Source organism: Brassica rapa, chromosome A03 (assembly GCF_000309985.2).
Source record: "Brassica rapa cultivar Chiifu-401-42 chromosome A03, CAAS_Brap_v3.01, whole genome shotgun sequence".
In the NCBI taxonomy this organism is placed as follows: domain Eukaryota; kingdom Viridiplantae; phylum Streptophyta; class Magnoliopsida; order Brassicales; family Brassicaceae; genus Brassica; species Brassica rapa.
In genome coordinates, this window is record NC_024797.2 from 12943587 (window position 1) to 12965412 (window position 21826).

At 32.4% G+C, this 21826-nt stretch overlaps 3 protein-coding genes across 7 annotated transcripts; all 3 read left to right on the top strand.

Moving 5' to 3' along the window:
- Window positions 1-1392: 1392 nt before the first annotated feature.
- On the top strand, window positions 1393-5801 carry LOC103858437 (high-affinity nitrate transporter 3.1). The gene is made up of 2 exons (XM_009135800.2): window positions 1393-4752; window positions 5069-5801. Exons 1-2 carry the CDS (start codon window positions 4518-4520, stop codon window positions 5545-5547), a joined length of 714 nt encoding a protein of 237 aa, XP_009134048.2. The 5' UTR covers window positions 1393-4517; the 3' UTR covers window positions 5548-5801.
- A 7308-nt stretch (window positions 5802-13109) lies between these two features.
- Window positions 13110-14601, top strand: LOC103858438 (protein-L-isoaspartate O-methyltransferase 2). Of its 5 annotated transcripts, none has more exons than XM_009135801.3 (4): window positions 13110-13368; window positions 13582-13852; window positions 13961-14125; window positions 14205-14601. In XM_009135801.3, the coding sequence occupies exons 1-4, from the start codon at window positions 13207-13209 to the stop codon at window positions 14453-14455; spliced, it is 849 nt and encodes a 282-aa protein (XP_009134049.1). In that variant the 5' UTR covers window positions 13110-13206; the 3' UTR covers window positions 14456-14601. The 5 variants fall into 5 exon arrangements, with proteins under 5 accessions (XP_009134049.1, XP_009134050.1, XP_033142168.1 ...); XM_009135802.3 differs by having other exon boundaries at window positions 13119-13368; window positions 13585-13852; XM_033286277.1 differs by having other exon boundaries at window positions 13119-13368; window positions 13591-13852.
- Window positions 14602-17400: 2799 nt separating this feature from the next.
- Window positions 17401-19253, top strand: LOC103858440 (KDEL-tailed cysteine endopeptidase CEP1). The gene is made up of 4 exons (XM_009135803.3): window positions 17401-17910; window positions 18114-18349; window positions 18429-18569; window positions 18857-19253. The coding sequence occupies exons 1-4, from the start codon at window positions 17469-17471 to the stop codon at window positions 19121-19123; spliced, it is 1086 nt and encodes a 361-aa protein (XP_009134051.1). The 5' UTR covers window positions 17401-17468; the 3' UTR covers window positions 19124-19253.
- Window positions 19254-21826: the final 2573 nt, after the last annotated feature.

Below are 21826 nucleotides of genomic sequence, written 5' to 3' on the forward strand. Positions count from 1 at the left end.
TAGTTTACGGGGGGTGAAGGTGTTTCATGCCTAGCCTCGCCGTCGGTTAGTTCCCTAGTTTAATTTTTAGGGTTTAGTCGGTTTCTTTTCTTTTAGTGTTGTCGAGGTTGCTTGGTGTGGTTTGGTGGTGACGGCGTCGGAGGACGGTCGAAGCTCGTCCAAGGTTAACGGTGACGGTTCCCGCAAAAGTCTTCATCTAGGTGATTGCGACGATTGGTGACGGATGAGATCTCGATCCGTCGAGTGATACTCTCCGTATTTGGGCTCACCTCTGTCGAAGACGGTTGGCGGTGGTGATGGTGTGGAGTAAGTGAGCTCCGGCGATCCGGGTGAACCGTCGGTTGGGTCCCGGTGTTGATCCGAAGCGAGGGCGTCGTCGATGCCGCAGCGTGTGTCCGCACGGCGGCGATGCCTCGTGGAGGTTAGGGTTTCTGGTTGTTGGGCTTTAGGCCCAGAAGTTTAAGGTTTTTGGCCCAGGTTTTTGGGTTTATGTAAGTTTTTAATGTGGGCTTTTAAACCCATTTATCTAATATATTGACGGAAAAAAAAAAATGTAAGTTTTGTAACGTCACATTCTAATATTACCTTTTTTTTTTTTTTTCATCAATTGAAATTTTCATTAAAGGGCTAAAAGCCCATAACACATATTACAAAAAACCTAAGGAAACGGGTCCAAAGAAAACAAATCACAAGCATGGCCCAAGGCCCATCTGCGATACCCAATGATCCCGAAGGAGCTCCGCCGCCGCGCGGACAAACGCTGCGGCTCCGACGTCGCCTCCCTTCTAAACGTCACCGGTTACACCAACCATCGATTCACCCTTAGGAATCGGAAACCACTCACTCAGAACCATCACCGCCGCAAACGCCTTCCACTCAGGTGAATCTAAACTCGGAGAGCGTCAATCGAGAATTCGAGATCTCATCCGACACCGTTCAACCCCATCACCGAGATAGAAGCTTCGCGCGACCCAACACCTTTAACCGTGGTCGAGCTTCGATCACCCACCTACGAGATCTCCACCCACCCAACCAATCCAGAACCGAGAAACTAAAAAGAGAGAAAACAAACCCTAAAACGAAACCTATGGATCAAAAACGGCAAGGCAAAGCAACGAAACACTTTCACCCCCCCGAGATCTAGACCGACGACGTCAGAGCTGCGAAAGCCTCCACCTCGCGGGGACAGGAACCAGCGTCGACGAAGCTGAAGAAGCCTCCGCCTCCCGGAGACAAACCAAAGAAACCGAACGAAAAACCTCACCGCGCCTACCTCACCACAACCGCGCCCTTACGCCAGAGACAGGTCCGCCATGGATGGCCTTGTTCCAGAGGTCGGGCAAGGCGGTTGGAAGAGGAGACAAGACCGAAGCAGAAATCGACAGCTTTGCTGGTGGCTAGAGGGCTCCGGTGACGGCACGCGCGCTCACGCGCCGCCAGTCACCGGACCCGATTACAGATCTCCTTTCTCTTTCTTACTTTCTCTCTCAATTCGACCTATACTGCACTCAATATTACCTTATCTTATATGAGACTTTGTACTCTTAGGACATTTTCTGTAACTTATTTTATTTTATTTTTTCTAACCAAAACATAACTAGAAATACAAATTTGTAGAACCCATTTTTCTTTTATTTTCTTATCTTTATTTTTCTTAGATCCTATTCTTATTCTGTGTTTTTTTTTTAATTTCTAGATTATTGATTTTAAGAACTCTTTGTAGATCTAAGATAAAATTAAGACAATGAAATGAACATTTAAACAATTGTACTAACACAACTAAGCGATCGAGGATGATAATCTTATGGTTGGAGGATAAAGGAATAGCTTTCCCGTTATGGCAGAGAACAGAACATGAATCTCTACAGTTAGCCACGACAATTTTCTCCGGCATTTGGATGGACACAGCTGCGGTAGACCCCACTGCATAGCACCCCGGCCTCCATGATTCACAGCTCCTACGGCGAGCTCCTCCACCATCGAGTTACGTCGAGCTCCTACAGTGAGCTCCTTGTTGCTTTCTCATTCGTCGTTGAAGAATCACCTCGGCATCACTCTGCCACGCTCACATCCACCGACGTGGCCATCCGGAGTGGTTGTGGCCAAGGCCGAGCTGAGTTTTGTGGCCCCCTAAGCACATAATATACTTTTGATCCTTCAGTAACTTATTTTTGAAAACAACATTAAAAATCATGTTGATTAGATTCGAACCGGCGACCCTTCGCTTCTAATTTCTTCAAAGACCAGTAGAGCTGACTAGACTGCGATTTATTTAAAGTAATAAACGCTTAATATAATTATAAACTTCACGACCCCAAATACATGCTTGATAGCTTTTAGTCAGGTCCGGCCCTTACTGTGGTTCGTTCTCTCTGCCATAGAGGAAAAGCTCAAGAACAAACATGGTCAATTATCTTACCAAAAAATGGTCAATCTTTCACCTTTTTGTGTGTTTAGTTCTTCAAGTTCTTGGTTATTTTTTTACTTCAAATTTTCAAATTTGCAGATATGACTTTTTTATTTCACCCCAAAATTTCTAATGTGCATTTTCACCCATGTTATATGCTAATGAATTAAGATAAAAAGTCTAAAACTCATCAAAATTATGAAATATCAAAGAAAAGATGAGTAATGAGTAATATAAAGACTAGGAGGTCAATTAAACATTAGATATCACCATGTTTACATATAATATATGGTAACTTTACATATAAGCCCTGTTCGGCGCATGGTCGCAGCGCGTCCAGAGTCAGCGACCATTGATCCCTTCAGCTAAATCCAGGCATCGGTTTCCAGCCTCATCTATCCGCCTTCTCATCTTCTCTCTTCTAACTCCTTTGTTATCTTCCTGTTGTTCTTGTTGTGTTCTTCTTGTTTAATAAGTTGCATTTGCAACAACTCTGTAAAAGACTTAAAAACCTTGGTATGAATCTTAACATTTACACCCAAAAAAAGAAAAATATCGCGATGTTTCCAAATATACGTATTTACTTCGTTTGGGAAAAATGTTTGTAGCAACAAATATGAGCACACATTTTTTACTTGTAAACAATATGACATGGTTTTGATTTTCTCTTCAATAATTTAAATTTTGTTTGTAAACACATATTATGATTATATATTTGAATATATTATTTGTTTTTGAATAGTTTTGATATTTTGTTTGAATTGTTGTTTGGTATATCTACATCTTGTTTTATCCAGTCTATCTAGGATGTGTCTGGACCTTCGGCTAGGGACCGTACCGGCGCTGATACCATTTATGCCATAAAGCATCTTTCCCACGGTGGATCAAACCAAGGAGTGCAACAGCACCAGTGGTAATTTTGATCTTGTCTTCAATAATTTGAAATGTTTTTGTAAACATGAGCAAAAAAAAAAGTTTTGAAGATTCTAATTGAAGAATCACCAAATATATGATAGTGGTATTTATGAAATTGAAAGTTACGAAAGTTTTCTATAAGAAAGCGGAAAGGAAATAAAGTTTTGTTGGTATAGAATGAAAGAGAAATGGAAATTGAATGTTTGAGTTTTAAGAACTCTAAATCAGAGGCGACCTAGGTAAGGGGAGGGTGTGGCACGTGCTACATTCTAATTTTTTTTTAAAAAGATTTTTATTCAAATTTTAGGTACATGTCCCTAATTTATATGGTTATTACATGATGTGCCCCATGTTAAATATTTTTATATCCTTATATTAAATCTTTCTTTCACTGTGTGCCCCATGTTTTAAAATGTTATGGGTCTGTCCCCGCTCTAAATTAGTTGTTCATGCTAGTTGGAGAAATTAGTAATAATGGCATTATTGTAAATAAGAAAAAATGTTTAGGATATTTATGATTTTAATAATTTTTGAAAAATATATATATTTTGTGAATATATTTGGAAATTTTAAAGATTCAATAGAATGGATTTGGCAAAATATAGTCGAAAAAAGAGTTATATTAGCAAGACTTCAATTTTGAATCATTTTCGTAAAACCCTTTATTTATAAGTATGCATAAGCACATGCAAATCACATGGTTTTACAAATAAATACAAATGGAATCCCAATAAAACACCATGTTATCTTTCTTTTTTTAAAATCATAAAAGGAAATTTAATGTAAATATATTTTAAATTTTCATAAAAAAATAAACCAATTAATTAATAGAAACATGCGTGTAGCGAAAAACTTAGTTAGAATATAATTATCTTGTAGGTGATGGGTCCGCTGAATATAGAGTTGTTTGGAATCTGAAAATGAATTATTCAGATGACAACAGTTACAAAAATAAAATTAAAATTATCCAGCTGACAAATTATGAAATATAAACTCATATCATCTTTTGGCATGTTTAGGGGCCATAATCTCAGCTGTACGGAGACGACACACTTGTGCCAGAGGGGGAACACAATCTTCCCAAGTATTCAAAGGGTAATCTCAGAACAAACCGTTGACTTTGTCATTAATTGTTAATGCTAACCCCAAGATATTTGAATCGAGGATTACCATAAATTACTATATAAAGACATAAATGTGCACCCCACCTTTCATATCAAACATAAAAAGTCAGCAAACAAAGGCATATTCCTCTTCTCTTTCTAAATATTCAGATTCAAGGATCTCCATGGCTATCCACAAGAGCCTCTTCGCTTCACTTCTAATCTGCTTACTGTTCCAAATTAGTCATGGTGCTACCAAAGAAAGGCTCTTCTCTGACCTGGAGAAAGGTGCACTTGAGGTCACCGCTAAGCCCAGCCGAGAAGGCGGTATGTATATTTTCATAAGAATATCCATCATTCGCACTTCACTTCGACAAATATTTGGTGTTCAAATTTTCGATTTTGCTTTTTCATTTCTATGTCTTTTTTTTTAAATGTTGGGCGATCAGGGTTCGGAACCCCACTTATGTTGGAGACTATAGAGGGTAGATTAGTTTAGATTTCGGCCAACCCTGATAAAAAAAGCACTTAATAAGTATTTGAAATAAACTATGCAACTTTTATTACTATCAAATATCACTGAGAAGAGCTGAGTAATTTACTAACGTCAAGGCTGATCAATACTTAATATATGGTTTTTCAGTTTTGGATGCCGGAATTGACAAGTTGAGCATTACATGGAAGCTAAGCTCGACAGCTACAAAAGAGGCTGAATTTACGACCATCAAAGTAAAGCTATGCTACGCTCCGGTCAGCCAAGTTGACCGACCATGGCGCAAGACCGAAAATGAGCTCTTCAAGGACAAAAGCTGCCCACACAAGATCATTACCAGGGCCTATGATAAATCCCCTCAATCATTCGAATATACCCTCGAACGCGACATCCCTACCGGGACCTACTTCGTTCGTGCCTACGCAGTTGATGCCAAAGACCATGAAGTTGCCTTTGGACAGAGCACGAACGAGGCCAAGTCAACCAATCTCTTCAGCGTTCAGGCTATCAGTGGTCGCCACAAGTCCTTGGATATTGCCTCCGTCTGCTTCAGCGTCTTCTCTGTCCTGGCTCTTCTTGTCTTCTTTGTCAACGAGAAGCGGAAAGCCAAAATAGAGCAGAGCAAATGAGTCGTTTACTTTGCGTAATTGCGACGTTGAGCAAAAAGGATTTGACTTTGAATTTTCTTTTTCTTTTCTTTTATCAGTTGCTTTTGTTTTGTTGCTTACTTCCTTCTCTTTTCTACTTTTATATTACATATTTGTATCATTATATAAGCCTTTCATATGGCGCCAAAAACTAATCCTATCGTGGTGATATGTTGTGTGTTTTCTATATTTTTTTTGGGCAATGTTTTTTATATATTTTAATACTCTTTTTGATATATTCATATACACCGGTTCATTCCAATCACCTTCTACATATTAGAAAAAGATACACAATTTTAAATTTTATAAACAAATGCAGCATAAGAAAATAATATATGACTGCTGAATTGAAAAAGGATTTTGATAATATACTTTTTTTTTGTAACTTAGAAATTTGTTTTTTGGATGTAAAGGAACGTGCGGTTACTGCTTTAAAACGAAAAAAAAATGGTAAATAGTTTCAGAAAAATGTGGTTAATCGAAATTTTATTTTTGCGAAATTGCAACGAGATTAAACAATAAATGTTTGACGTGTGAGCCTGGAAATTTGATACTGTTTTGAACATTTAAGAGATAAGCATGATAAATTGCTGACAGCGATCCTGATCATCATTTAGATTAGTTTGTAACAAAGATCTAGTTTGGGGTCACTCAAAATGTCAAATATGTCGACATTATGATAATATTAACATGTGTCAAAAAATAATACTTCTCCTTTCTATTTTACAAAAAATGTTATCTTGACATTTTTATTATACAAATGATGTTATTTTAAAATTCTTATACAATTTATATTTATTTAAAATTAATATTAATTATAAAATGTATTTATTTTATAAATAGTTTTAATTATCTCAAATAATATTTATTAAATAACTATAATTAATAAAAATATGAATATATTTTAATTATTTTTTTTAATTTACAAAAAAATGTCGAATTCCATCTTTTTGCAAAACGAAAGAGTATATCTAAATAAAAATATGAATATATTTTAATTATTTTTTATATTTATAGAAAATGTCAAATTTCCATTTTTTTGTAAAACGAGGGAGTATAGTATATATCTAGTGACATACAATAATGTTTATTTGAATAATGAGTATAAGAGAATCTTCAACACATTAATAGTTTCACTTTTATAATAGCAGAGGTGAAAATGTTCTAACTCATTTTTATTTTTTATTCTATAATAATAAACTATATTTTTTCTATTTATAGAAAACAAAATAGTATTTTTTATTTTTATTTTTAGAAAAATACATTCAAACATATCTTCTTTGTATTATAAAATTTCTCTATTTTAAGATGAAAATGGCAAAATACATTAAACATAGTTTCATATACTTTTTGCGCAATTGCATATTTTATGCGCAACTGCATAAGTACATAAAGGCGAAAATGTGGACATAATTTTTGTCCAGATTCCTTAAAAAAAAATATTCAACAAAAAGTTGGCATACACACTCTTGCCAAAGTCGTTGTTATGTTTTGTTTTTTTAACACAAGTCGTTGTTATGCTACCGATTGAAATTTTGGTTTTTGTAATATAAAAAGTATGCAATACACAAATTAATTTTTTAAAACAAATTAATTTTTTAAACCGTAGTTGCTGGCCACCGTCTCTTTTACCTACCGAATTGAGCCACTTGTTTAGATAAAAATATAGTCATATTTAGGTAGTCATAGTCAATAGAGCTTATCAATACGCTGTGCTGGTTATTATTAAAAGTCATCTAGCAGAATCATGAAATACTACTATATGCTAATTATTAGCGGTACATTTGACTTTTATCTCTTTAATGGTAGGACCCATTCCCAAAAGATATGGAGCCAAACAAGGGCACGTCACACGTTAACAAGGTTAAGTTCTCTCTCTGTACGGAGAAAACACTCTTAAAATAAAAGAATATCCAGCATCCTATTGTTTGTTGCGTTTCTCCAACTAAATCCATTTCATTTCATATTTTCACATTAATGTTTTCCTTTTCTTTTTGAAAGAAGATTTTCAAAACATTAAACGTTTGTGTTGGCAAGTGTTATAAAATTACTGTAGAGTCTTTCTATAATCTAAATATATTTTTTTCAAATTGATGGTATAAAATCAACATACAACATAGTAGAATAAAAACTCTAAGCACCATTACAAATTTATCTGATATTATATTAAGTTCCTAGAATATGTTGGATTGTGAAACTGAGAAAGAACTTTTTACATCTTGAAAATTCTTCTAAGTGCGTAATAAATATTATCCAATTCTTCAGCGTAGATACTATCTTCACCAATTGAAAATAATCAGTGGCAAATACTATTTCACCGATATGTAAGATTTTTATACATTTAATAGGCGATTTAAACGTTTCAAATTATGCATATAACGGTGATAGAATTTATCATATAACGGTGATAGACTTCATTGAATATTCGTAGCACCCATCATTTGTTTTTCGGTGTCTTTATTGCTAAATAGCCATTCTTGACCTCAATACATATATTCTTCTTTCTAAACTCCATCAATATAACATCATTTATACCTCTCACTTGTTGGCTCAACTGAGTGTCATCAATGAATATTTGAAATCTTTAAGTTGGGCCTTAGTTCATATAGCAACGTTTATTTCCGCTACATTCAAAATCTCTTTTGAATTTCTATTTTTATTTTTAAATATTTTATCATTTATGTCTTCTATATCTAGCTATATATATACAGTAATGTTTCTCTCTTGTGAGGGCTCCATGTCACCAAAAAGACTGGTACGTGTCTTTCTTTCTATGAGGTTTATATTTTCCGTTTGCGTTGTTGATAGGCTTTAAGTGTTCCAAATTTGTGGGCTTGGAATGAGATTTGGGGTGACTAAATACATAAAAGCTTATCCCGTTCTGTCTTTCGCCTTCTTCAACAATGACGACCCTTCTTACCAGGGTTCTTCGTATTGTTTGAGCTCTTTAGTTCAATCGTTAATGGATTTTCTGGAAGGTTGACACGATTCGTATAATGAGAAGAATAATGAAAACAGTTTCCAAACAGGAACTTGGGTTCATGAGAAGAATAATGACAACAGAAGCTACAACTACTGAGAGGTTGGAAATTGGAACAGTAAAGATCAGCAATGAAGAGAATTATGAAGAAAGAGAGGATCTGTGAAATGTGGAGGATTATTGTTTATGATTTGTTAAAGATATCTTAACATTTGAGTTTGGGGTTTAAGGATTATTGTTTATGATTTATTATTTAGGTGGTGAAGCTGAATTAATAAACTTTTGTAACTAATTTTTATATATTTATAAATGTTTTAGAAAGATTAATTTTTTATTTTAATAATAAATCTAGGATATTTATGAAAAATGATAGTAATTTATAGGTAAATTTGAAAATAAGTATCAAATATGAAGTAAAATTATTTTTTTGAAATTATGTTATATACTGTAACATTAAACCAATTTGATAAATGTGTGTTGTCTTTATATAGAACTAGATTTTTTAACCGCGCTACGCGCGGATAAGATATTATATGTATTTCTCAATTCTAAAAAATAATGTATAATATTGTATTATATTATTTAAAAATATAAAATATGACTACATAACATAAATATATTTTTTAAATTTTCTTTGTGGAAATCATTATGTTGTTTGATTGTTGTACTTGATTCACATATTTGCATAGATATTTGTTATAGATGAATAACTATATTTTTATTATCAGTAAATAATATATATTTATTATATAATATAAGAAAAATAAAATTATTTACTTTTTAAACAAACTTGTCTCATGTTGGGGACTCGGTTATAGACATATCATATACGAATGAGACATTTTTACAGTTATCAATCTTCTTAACATTGAAAAAACAAATCTACATATCAAAACAATATCTCATACGATCTATTTGTGGAATAATTACTCTGAAAAAATTGAATTTAGGCATCAAAAAGGACTGAAAATGTATGTGCATATATGTTATCTAAGTCTGCTTCACAAAGTAATATTCATAGTTCATATATCATTAATGTCCATCCTATTTTTTTGTCCACCATTTCTTAAACATCTTGAAATAACTGATGCTAATTAATAATAAACTTTTTGCTGGAAAAAAAATCAAATTTGTCTAATTATCGCTTAAATATTTTATTAATATGGTCTAAGAAGCTTTTAAGTGATATCATAGTTTAATTTATTAGTATTTTGTTAATTTTTAGAGGTTTTTGTATTTAAGATTTTTTTCCATATTAAGCTTATATTTCTTTCACAGAATTGATATATATATATATATATCATAAAAATTACCATCAAATCAGTTTTACTTATTTATTATTTTGTTTTAACGAAAATACACTTTTTAAATAATTTAATTTAAAATAAAATTATATATTAATTTGCTGTATTTTAACAATTTCATTGATTTAATTAATTTGCTTTGGTGGATAACTTAAAAAGTTTTCATATGAATCGGGGAAAGTAAATTTATGTTGTTATATTATATTTATTTTGTGTATATAGAATCTATATATGCTAGTGTAATAAAGAAAGAACATTATTTTTTTATAACTTCAAAAAGATACATTATTACAATTTAAAATGAATCAAAATTGAATAAAATGGTAATTAAATATTTGTAAATCTAATTGTTTAGTTGGATTCTCATGAAAAAAAAATCGATTGGTTAAACAAATGTTTCAAAATTTGTTGTGGTATTGTTTTATCTATAAATTATAAAATTTATTGAATTAATATATTTAATTATTGCATCCTTAAATAATATTTTATTAAGACATTAGAAAAATATGTTTTGAGTTGTTTTGTCAAATTGTACAAAAATATATGCTTTTTCATATTTGTAACTTCAAAAAGATACATTATGATAATTTGAAATTAATCAAAATTGAATAAAATGGTAATTAAATATTTGTAAATCTAATTATTTTTTTATCTTGTTTAGTTGGATTCTCATAAAAAAAATCGATAGGTTAAACAAATGTTTCAAAATTTGTTGTGTTATTGTTTTGTCTATAAATTACAAAATTTATTGAATTAATATATTTAATTATTACACCCTTAAATAATATTTTATTAAGACATTAGAGAAGTATGTTATGAGTTCTTTTGTCAAAATTTTACAAAAATCTATGTTTTTTCATATTTGTCACGAAAATTTATATGTTAAACTTACTTTTACAAAATTCTTAACTTTGTCACGAAAACAAAAATCTATGCTTTTTCATATTTGTCAACGTTCTCACACTTTCTAAGAATATATTAGCTTAGTCACTTACTTATTTTCTTAAAATTATATATTAATTTGCTGTATTTTAACAATTTCATTGATTTAATTAATTTGCTTTGGTGGATAACTTAAAAAGTTTTCATATGAATCGGGGAAAGTAAATTTATGTTGTTATATTATATTTATTTTGTGTATATAGAATCTATATATAATGCTAGTGTAATAAAGAAAGAACATTATTTTTTGTAACTTCAAAAAGATACATTATTACAATTTAAAATGAATCAAAATTGAATAAAATGGTAATTAAATATTTGTAAATCTAATTGTTTAGTTGGATTCTCATGAAAAAAAAATCGATTGGTTAAACAAATGTTTCAAAATTTGTTGTGGTATTGTTTTGTCTATAAATTATAAAATTTATTGAATTAATATATTTAATTATTGCATCCTTAAATAATATTTTATTAAGACATTAGAAAAATATGTTTTAAGTTGTTTTGTCAAATTGTACAAAAATATATGCTTTTTCATATTTGTAACTTCAAAAAGATACATTATGATAATTTGAAATTAATCAAAATTGAATAAAATGGTAATTAAATATTTGTAAATCTAATTATTTTTTTATCTTGTTTAGTTGGATTCTCATAAAAAAAAATCGATAGGTTAAACAAATGTTTCAAAATTTGTTGTGTTATTGTTTTGTCTATAAATTACAAAATTTATTGAATTAATATATTTAATTATTACACCCTTAAATAATATTTTATTAAGACATTAGAGAAGTATGTTATGAGTTCTTTTGTCAAAATTTTACAAAAATCTATGTTTTTTCATATTTGTCACGAAAATTTATATGTTAAACTTACTTTTACAAAATTCTTAACTTTGTCACGAAAACAAAAATCTATGCTTTTTCATATTTCTCAACGTTCTCACACTTTCTAAGAATATATTAACTTAGTCACTTACTTATTTTTTTTTACAAAACAAAGTATCGGAGTCTTGAAAGTTGAATTCATATTATTGTAAATGTACATAAGAGTTTGTGATTATATACTTAGTGGTTCTTGTATATGTGTCCAAGAAAGTTTCAATGGCTTAGTGGTAACTGTCCTATATATATCATACTAACCCGGGTTCGATTCTCACCTTCGCATTGTTTTTTTATTTTTTACGAAAAAAATGAGATGACATGGCAATGTCAAATTGTACAAAAATATATGCTTTTTCATATTTGTAACTTCAAAAAGATACATTATGATAATTTGAAATTAATCAAAATTGAATAAAATGGTAATTAAATATTTGTAAATCTAATTATTTTTTTATCTTGTTTAGTTGGATTCTCATAAAAAAAATCGATAGGTTAAACAAATGTTTCAAAATTTGTTGTGTTATTGTTTTGTCTATAAATTACAAAATTTATTGAATTAATATATTTAATTATTACACTCTTAAATAATATTTTATTAAGACATTAGAGAAGTATGTTATGAGTTCTTTTGTCAAAATTTTACAAAAATCTATGTTTTTTCATATTTGTCACGAAAATTTATATGTTAAACTTACTTTTACAAAATTCTTAACTTTGTCACGAAAACAAAAATCTATGCTTTTTCATATTTGTCAACGTTCTCACACTTTCTAAGAATATATTAACTTAGTCACTTACTTATTTTTTTTACAAAACAAAGTATCGGAGTCTTGAAAGTTGAATTCATATTATTGTAAATGTACATAAGAGTTTGTGATTATATACTTAGTGGTTCTTGTATATGTGTCCAAGAAAGTTTCAATGGCTTAGTGGTAACTGTCCTATATATATATCATACTAACCCGGGTTCGATTCTCACCTTCGCATTGTTTTTTTATTTTTTACGAAAAAAAATGAGATGACATGGCAATTTCGGGTTCTCTGATTGGTTGATTTTTCTATCCTATGTGGACACCCTCTCTATGACTTATATCCCCTTTTAGTATAGTATAGATTATGTTGGAATATTAACATTTTTGACATATATAGATCATTGCATATAGATGATAAAAGTGTGTTCATGTTTAATGTATTCGTTTATATATATATTCATTTTGTATATCTATCGTTCATCTATTTATGGTTGAAGTAGGAGACGTAATACTTAATATATAGTGATTAATAAACCAATGTGGTATAGTTTTTTAAATATTAAAATGAAATGTGTTTTTTTAGACAAATAATTTCACATATTGGGCCTAATAAGGCCTGCTTACATTGCGATAAAAAGGTGCATTAAACGAGACACATGTCAATCAAAGAATCCGAGTGTGGAAAAGGGACACGTAGTCGCACACATAAGCAACAACATCATGAAAGATGAAACTAGAACCCGAAACCATTTATTTATAATAAAAAAAAAGAGAGAACAATGCGATCTTGCCCAACATTAACTGCATATGGTCGCCACTATTGTGCGCCGCCACGTAGACTCGTCTCCTTAACCTTCACCTCTATCCACCGCCACAATTCTGCTCCGTTTCTCAATTTCAGTCTCTTCACCGCCTTTCGTTCTCCCTTCTCCCGCATGGAGGTTCGCTAAATTCCTCATTTCTCTCTCGCCATGAATCTCTGCTTCAGTTTTCTCTTACTAATTTTCTCTTTCGCTGAGATATACTCCTCTGGTTTTTCTGATTCGATTTGTTTGGAGGAGACTCTGAAACTTGATTCAGTTTGTCTAGAGGTATTACTTAGGTCTTAATTTGATAGTTTGCAAAGTGTTTATTGCTTTTCTTATGGATGTTAGCAGTTCCAGACCGGAACTGGTTCGACCGGTAATAAAGCAATGGTGGAAAATCTGAAGCGGTTCGGCGTGATATCATCTAAAAAAGTAGCTGAAGTGATGGAGGCTTTAGATAGAGGTCTCTTTGTACCAGTTGGATCTTCAGCTTATGCTGATACGCCCTTGCCTATAGGTTACAACGCCACCATATCCGCTCCACATATGCACGCCACGTGTTTGCAGCTCTTGGAGGATAAGCTTCAGCCTGGGATGCGCGCTTTGGATGTTGGCTCAGGTTCTTTTAAGTTTTCTTGAGATTTTTTTTTTTTTTTTTTTTTTTTTTTTTTTTAAGTTTTCTTGAGATTTCAGCTTCCTTCATGGTTTTGATCGTGTCTTTTTGTAGGAACTGGTTACTTGACTGGCTGCTTTGCTCTGATGGTTGGAGCTGAAGGACGCGTTGTTGGCGTGGATCATATCCCTCAGCTGGTCGATATGTCTATCAAGAACGTCGAAAAGAGTGTTGCTGGTTCTTTGCTTCAGAAGGGATCTCTCTCCTTACATGTTGGTGGTATGTAAAACGTTGCATGTATTGTTTCAGCCTCGTGGAAACGTGTGCTGAAAAACTAGAGATTTCTCTCTTATGACAGATGGAAGGAAAGGTTGGGGAGAGTTTGCGCCGTACGATGCAATTCACGTAGGAGCAGCGGCATCAGAGATCCCTCAGGCGCTTTTGGACCAGCTGAAACCTGGAGGAAGAATGGTGATTCCAGTAGGAACATACTTTCAAGAGCTTAAGGTGATTGATAAAAGCGAGGATGGTTCCATCAAGGCACGTACTGAAACTTCAGTTAGGTATGTGCCTCTTACCAGCCGCGTTGAACAGACAGGAGGGTTTTGAAGAAACCAAGCAAGAACACTGCTTCCAACGTCTTAGTGTGCATATAGAGGTTGTGTATGTTCTGTAATATATTTTGATGGGTAACAAATAACAATATGTTTATGAACCAACAAAATAAATGAGAATAGTGTTCAAGAAATATAACATAGTAGTGAGTACCACTTATATTCAGATATAGGTGAAGTCCAAACATCTGAATTTAACCAACTCAAATGGATAAGGTACGATGATATTACAGCAAATCAGAAGTTTCCTTTGATTTCAAAAAATAAACTGAGATGAAAATAAGGAACGAATGTAAGCATATTATTGATGTGGCCGAATTTTTTTTTGGTCAGTACACTATACATTTGATTTTGTGAAATTATGACTAATTTTTTTTCTCTGAAAATTCATTAATAGTAGAAATTGTGATGAAGTATCTGCATCAAATTGTCACCCAAAACAAAACGGTGGCGCGGCGTGTTTGGACATTGCTCGAGAATTTTGATTATCTGTTAGGACTTACAGTGCGTAAAGACATACCTGCAGTGTTGAGTCGATTGTTCCCCTGGGTTCTTAAGATAATATGGAAAAACAAAAATACTTTCGCTTTTGAAGAGAAGGTATTTGATGTTAGTGATACGGTGAATAAAATGCATGAGGAAGCTAGGCAATGGTTTGAAGTGAACTCTAAGGAGACGGGGGAGCAGAACGGTGTTGGCGGTAGAGCCCATAGGGATGGTAACTGGAGAGCTCCCTCTCTAAGTGGTTTTAAATGCAAATTTGGTATCGTTTGGTACAAAGGGAAAAATATGGTGGGTGCGGGGTGGATTGTAATAGATTATAGAGGTGATGTCATGCTCCATAGTCGTCGAGCTTTTAGTGGAATCAATTCTTTGTCCGAAGCTAAACATATCGGTCTGCTTTGGGCCCTGGAAAGTATATGCTCACATAGGCTCGAGAATGTGTGTGTGTGGAAGTTGAAGCTCCTGAGTTGGTGGGTGTTGTGGACAGACCAGGTGCTTGGCCTTCTTTCCGTGCGTATGGGTGTGAACTTAGATGTGCTTTGGACAAACTACAGGAAAGGGAGTTAAAATATTTTGATGGGTAAGAGAGTCAGTAAAATAAGAGCCGGGCCTGGCAAGAAACAGTCAGTAAAATAAGAGAGAAGCATCGAAGTGTCAAAATCGACGCTTTGGTTATTCCTCGTCTGCATTCATTTGAGCCGTGTCAACCGTTAAATCAATTTAGCATTGACATTTCACATACCCAATAATAGTTTCAAAAGTGATTCATTTTATATACCTTTTAAAAGTATATGAAATTGAATAGATTATTTGATTTGTGATTTTGATGAACTTTTACAATGCCGAAAATGAAAGAAAATGGTGACAAAGAATACCAAAATTTATTGACATGAGTCAGCATTAGTTTATTTTTGTTATTGATAATATATTATAAATTATTTTATTTTAATTTAAAATTAAGTTAATAATAATTATTTAATTAGCTTTTATATTTAGCCAAAGTCCTAATTTGGCATAAAAATAGTTTAATATTTTGTTTTTATGTTAAAGGACAATTGAAGTTAAAAGAAAATTAAAATATTTCATAAATAAAACATGTTTTTTTTATTTTATATTTTGAAATTACTAATTAGTTTTTTCTAAGTAATTTTCCTTTAGTAATATTATATTAATATATATAGTTATATATTGAAACTTATCATTTATTAACTTGCGGTTCAACCACAGTTGATCCAAGAACCCAATAACTCAATGATCCAAAACTAATCCGGTCAGGTTTAAAAACATTGATCTTACATATTCTGCAATGTAACAAACTTTTAATCTGATAACATTAAAAGTGAACAGTGGATATTTTGTAAGCTCTGATACTTAAATGTTAGTAGTTCATGGCGCTTTGAGACATTTTTATGGTTACAAATTCAAATCGTTGCTCATGAATGTTATTTAACTGTATTCTCATATGATCTGGATTTTTTTATGATTTTGTCATTCTTTTTAATTATTCTCAAAAAGAAATCAGAAAGAAAGGAATTAACGGTTACATTTTAAGGAAACCTTTTTCTTGCGTTCGTTTTTGTTGTTGCTTGCGTGTTTGCTGTGTGTGTGGTGTGGTGTGTCCATCGTCCCCGTTTACCTTTTTTGTTTACTTTTCTCTCAGTTTCAGATTTTGCGTTGTTTGTTCCCATCATCAGTTAAAGCACATTTTCCATCTATTTTTTCTACAATTCTTCATCAATTTAACATTTTCTCTTTTGTCTTTCGACATCAGTTATTATTATGCTAATCAGTCAACACGGTACGTTAGCAGAAAAAGAAATCGTACTTGGGTTCCGAGCGTTGTTAAAACTTAAAACTAAGCGTAATATTAAACCAGTCCATATAATTAAATATTTTGTTCTCTTTTAACATAAAAAATATTTCGACATAAATAACATATATGTATAATTAGGTACACACAGTTTTTCCTCATTGCCATTTTAGATACATAGTTTGTGTAACCAAATAAACAGTCACATAAATAATCATAATTAGGTGAATTAATCAATAATAGAGTTCCTCTTGAAGATAATTAGTTGCGTACAAGTTTTGTTTTATCAAAATTCGTGGTTCCTATTCAGTTTACACTGGTAGTTAAGTCATCTCATCACCAAAATCATCAATTATTGTTACCAAAGATTAAGAGAAAAAATGAATGAGGTTGCTTGCACAATATCACGCGGCATCAACTGATCAACATCAATTTCTATTATATAGTTTTTATCTTTATATTTCCATTAATTAATGTATCGTCTGTCACAAGTCACAAACGTATTTGTTGCATCCTACACGTAATCCTCAACCTCTTTTGGTATTATTATTATTTTTTTCATTACATCTCGTTGTCACAGTATTCTCACTCCAACATATATTCCCTATATATACAGTTATCTTGATACCTTACCATCTACAAACTCATTCTCAATCACAAAAAAACAAAGTAAAAACATCATATAAGAAGAAATATGAAGCGCTTCATTGTCCTTTTCCTTTGCTTGCTTATGGTTCTTGAAACAACAAAAGGTTTAGATATCCATGACAAAGATGTGGAATCAGAGGATAGCTTGTGGGAGCTGTACGAGCGGTGGAGGAGCCACCACACGATAGCTAGGAGCTTTGAAGAGAAGGCAAAGAGGTTTAATGTGTTCAAGCACAACGTGAGGCACATTCACGAGACCAACAAGAAGGAAAAACCTTACAAGCTCAAGCTCAATAAATTTGGTGACATGACAACGGAGGAATTTAGAAGATCATACGCTGGTTCGAACATCAAACATCATAGGATGCTTAAAGGTGAAAGACGAGCAACAGGAAAATTCATGTATGCAAATGTTAATGCTCTCCCGACCTCGGTTGATTGGAGAAAGAATGGAGCTGTTACTCCTGTCAAAAACCAAGGCCAATGCGGTGAGCTATCTTTTTCTTGAAAATTACATCTTCACAAAATAAGTCAAATTAAATGAAATGTTTTGGTAGGGAACTCACTGATTACAAAGCTGCTTGAATATGTATATTACATCGGCCAAAAGCCCATTTACGGAATAAATGACAAAAAGAAATATGTAAATGAGAACCAAAATAAGACTTAAGTTTTTGGTTAATTACTACAGGAAGCTGTTGGGCGTTTTCAACAGTTGTGGCAGTGGAAGGGATCAACCAAATAAGAACCAATGAGCTGACATCACTATCAGAGCAAGAGCTAGTGGACTGTGATACGAATGAGAACCAAGGGTGTAGTGGAGGTCTGATGGACCTTGCTTTTGAGTTCATCAAGGAGAAAGGAGGGCTAACGAGCGAGATTGTGTACCCTTACCAAGCTTCTGATGAAACATGTGACAAAAACAAGGTTTGTTACATAGTACACGTCAAGAAAGCTAAAATGGTGATGAAATACAACAAATAACATCACTGTTACAATATCGCAGGAAAATGCGCCGGTGGTTTCAATCGATGGACATGAAGATGTTCCTGAGAACAGTGAGGATGATCTAATGAAAGCTGTTGCTCATCAGCCTGTCTCTGTTGCAATTGATGCTGGAAGTTCAGACTTCCAGTTCTACTCCGAGGTAAGAATAATATCACCCTAATCTAAGTTCAAAAACATACTACCTCCGTCTGATTACAATTTGTCGTTTTAGATTAAAAAAAGTTGCACTTGTTAAAAAAAATCATTAAATATCCATTAATTAAGACAGTTACAGTTTTTCTTACTATTATTCAGTGAACTGAAATAATGGTAAAGTGGAACTCTGTTTCAAAATATGCACATATTGATGAAACAAAATAAGCCCTAGAAGGATATTTTTAATAAACATTGTATTAGAGATTTCTGAGGCATGCATGGTGGTCGTAGGGAGTGTTTACGGGGCGATGTGGAACAGAGCTAAACCATGGAGTTGCAGCAGTAGGTTATGGAACAACGATAGATAGAACAAAGTATTGGATCGTTAAAAACTCTTGGGGAGAGGAATGGGGAGAGAAAGGATACATAAGGATGCAAAGAGGAATCCGTCATAAGGAAGGTCTATGTGGTATTGCTATGGAAGCTTCTTATCCTGTCAAGAACTCCAACACAAATCCTTCTGGACCTACCTCCACTACGCTTAAGGATGAACTCTAAAGCTCTTTATATATATTATTTACAAGAAAATAATAAGTTTGATTATCATTTGTTTATGATGCCTTATATTTCTTTATAATAGTGTGACGTTTCTCAGTATATAAACGGAGTCTTCTGAATTATTGCTGAATCCGTTTCCAAAACCAAAAGAACAAAGAAAGTGTTTTGGTAAATTGTGTAACTCGTTGATAATTGAATTTAGTTTCGATAAAGTAAAACAGACCCATTAGTTTAGTAGTTTGAGTAAAAATATGAATTTTGAATCCCGAAAAAATAAGTTTAATTATAATACAGAATCATAATTATCTAACGTTAACAAAAATAAACAAAATTTCGCAACTATTTCTCATTTTTCCACAAATTGGGTTATGCTAAATTCAAAAGAAAAAAAAAACTGATCAAAGATAGATGCATCCCACCAAAAAGTAGACGTTTAGAAGAGTGGGTACATGAAACTCTATATTAGTACGGAATGATCATTGGATCCCAGCTCTTCACCCGAGGTCATCACTACCAAAACATTATAATCAGTTTAAAAACCATTTACTCATTGTGAAAAATCTTATTAATCTGGCGGATCATACTTGGAATATAGATTTTCTTAGGCATATATTTACCTAAATGATGTGAAAATTATCTAAAGTATGAAAGTTAGTCACACATCAAAATTAGATATAGATATAATATATATATATATATATATATATATACAATGCTTGTGGTGAAATCACGTTACAGAATATGAAACTTATATATGGATCTCTCAACCAGGCCCTGAGTTTTATGGATCAAATACTAAACCACTTTTAGTGTGATATATGATGTGGTATATGTGGAGTGGAAGAGGAATCAATAGACAAAGTCTTATTTGTATGCCCAAACATAGGCTATGTCAAAGACTCCTTTCAATCTAGGGTGTTTCCAATGTCTATTATCGATTATCAAGATCTCCAAATGATTATGATTTCAACTATATTCCATGTTTTTGTGGTATATTTGAAAACAAATCGAAACTGCAAGAATCATAAGAAAAAATGGAAAGCCACAAGAGATTTTTCATGTAACAGAAATAGAGGATACACTGTAGGATAAGGTACATATCAACGATTTGAAAAATCCAATGTTACAATATCTTTTGCAAACGGTTCAACATGAGAGAAATGTGTGATGGTGTTATATAGATGGATCATGAATCAAATAAGATAAGTTTTCAAGACAAGGATGGTTTTCCAAAACATGGGTTCTATATAACAAGATAATAGGACAATGAATATCTGACGAAATCTATCTATTTTACATGCAGAATGTGAAATTTTGATTTAAACAATGGAGTGCACAAAGACTCTTCAGTTCTTGGAGGTAGTGTTCACAACAAAATGTTCTCAACCGATGAAGATAGTGTCTACATCGATGGAATGATCAGCTTTCACGTTTGATATGAAGGAACAACGATGTAAATAGTTATTCTCTCACTTTAAAATCCAACATATTCCAAAAATGATTTGCTCAAATTAACTTTTAAGGTACTCTCTCAAATAAGAGGTTCATTGTAATACTTAAGGATTGAGTCCACATGGAGCGTGGACACACAATAGACTAGAGATATTAAGATTAAGCTAGGTAAAATAATAAAAATCAATAATAAACAAAACAGTAAATAAAGATAGTTTGTAAACGGATGGGATTAGGTTGTTAAACTTAGGGTTTCATTAGTTCAGGTAATTGACAAGCTCTCACTAAGCCTAACTATCAATGATCAGGTTCCTAGTTAATTACTATAGAAACAAGCAGTAAGAACTATCCTATTGAAGGATACAATAATTCACCCTTGCAATTCTATAAATCACAAGTTCATTCAAAGCCCTAAAAATTTCCTAAACTTAACAGGTGATCTACTCAGACATGATAGATAAATACATAATCATAAAAATAATATAATTCATATAAATCAATAGAAAACCAATGGAGTTCCAATCAATCTCTGAATGAGAAATAATCTTCTCTCCAAACCGTAGAGAAGTATAAAAATAGAATAAAGCTTAGGTAGTGTAGCCGTCAACAATGACTTAGAAAACAATATAAATTAGGTATCAAGTCGTCCAGGGGAATTCTGGTAATTTATGGTGGCTTTTGAGCCTTAGTCGGTCTTGAAATATACTCGCCCATATTCTAGCATCAGTGTCGTTCGACACCAAGATATTACTGTCGATCGACACTCCTTCACATCTTCGACAACATCATCTCGCGAGGCAGAAATACCACTCTTCAGTAAATCGAGCATAACTTTAGATCTAACCGTCAGTTGGACTTCAAAACAGTGGCATTGGAAAGCTAAACTCAAACATATATCATGTGTCCAAATATGAGCTGAATCGCACCATGGTAAGGCTTCCATCCATAGCTAAACTTCTAACGCATCTGCACAGTTCTGCACCTCAAAAATCTACATAATCACCAATGTTTTCTAGAACGTACTTGAACCTGAAATACTCTAAAATATACTCCAAACACATATAATAGAATCAATAAAATATTTATATCATGGGGTTAAAAGTGGTAAAACTATGGTATATCAAAAAGCAAAGAACACAATGATGGACAAACTCTTACGAAGTGCTCGAATTCTTTATCATATTGTGTACTATGTTAGTTATGTATCACTAATATGAATTTTCTAATTTTATTACCATATCCAGTTATTAA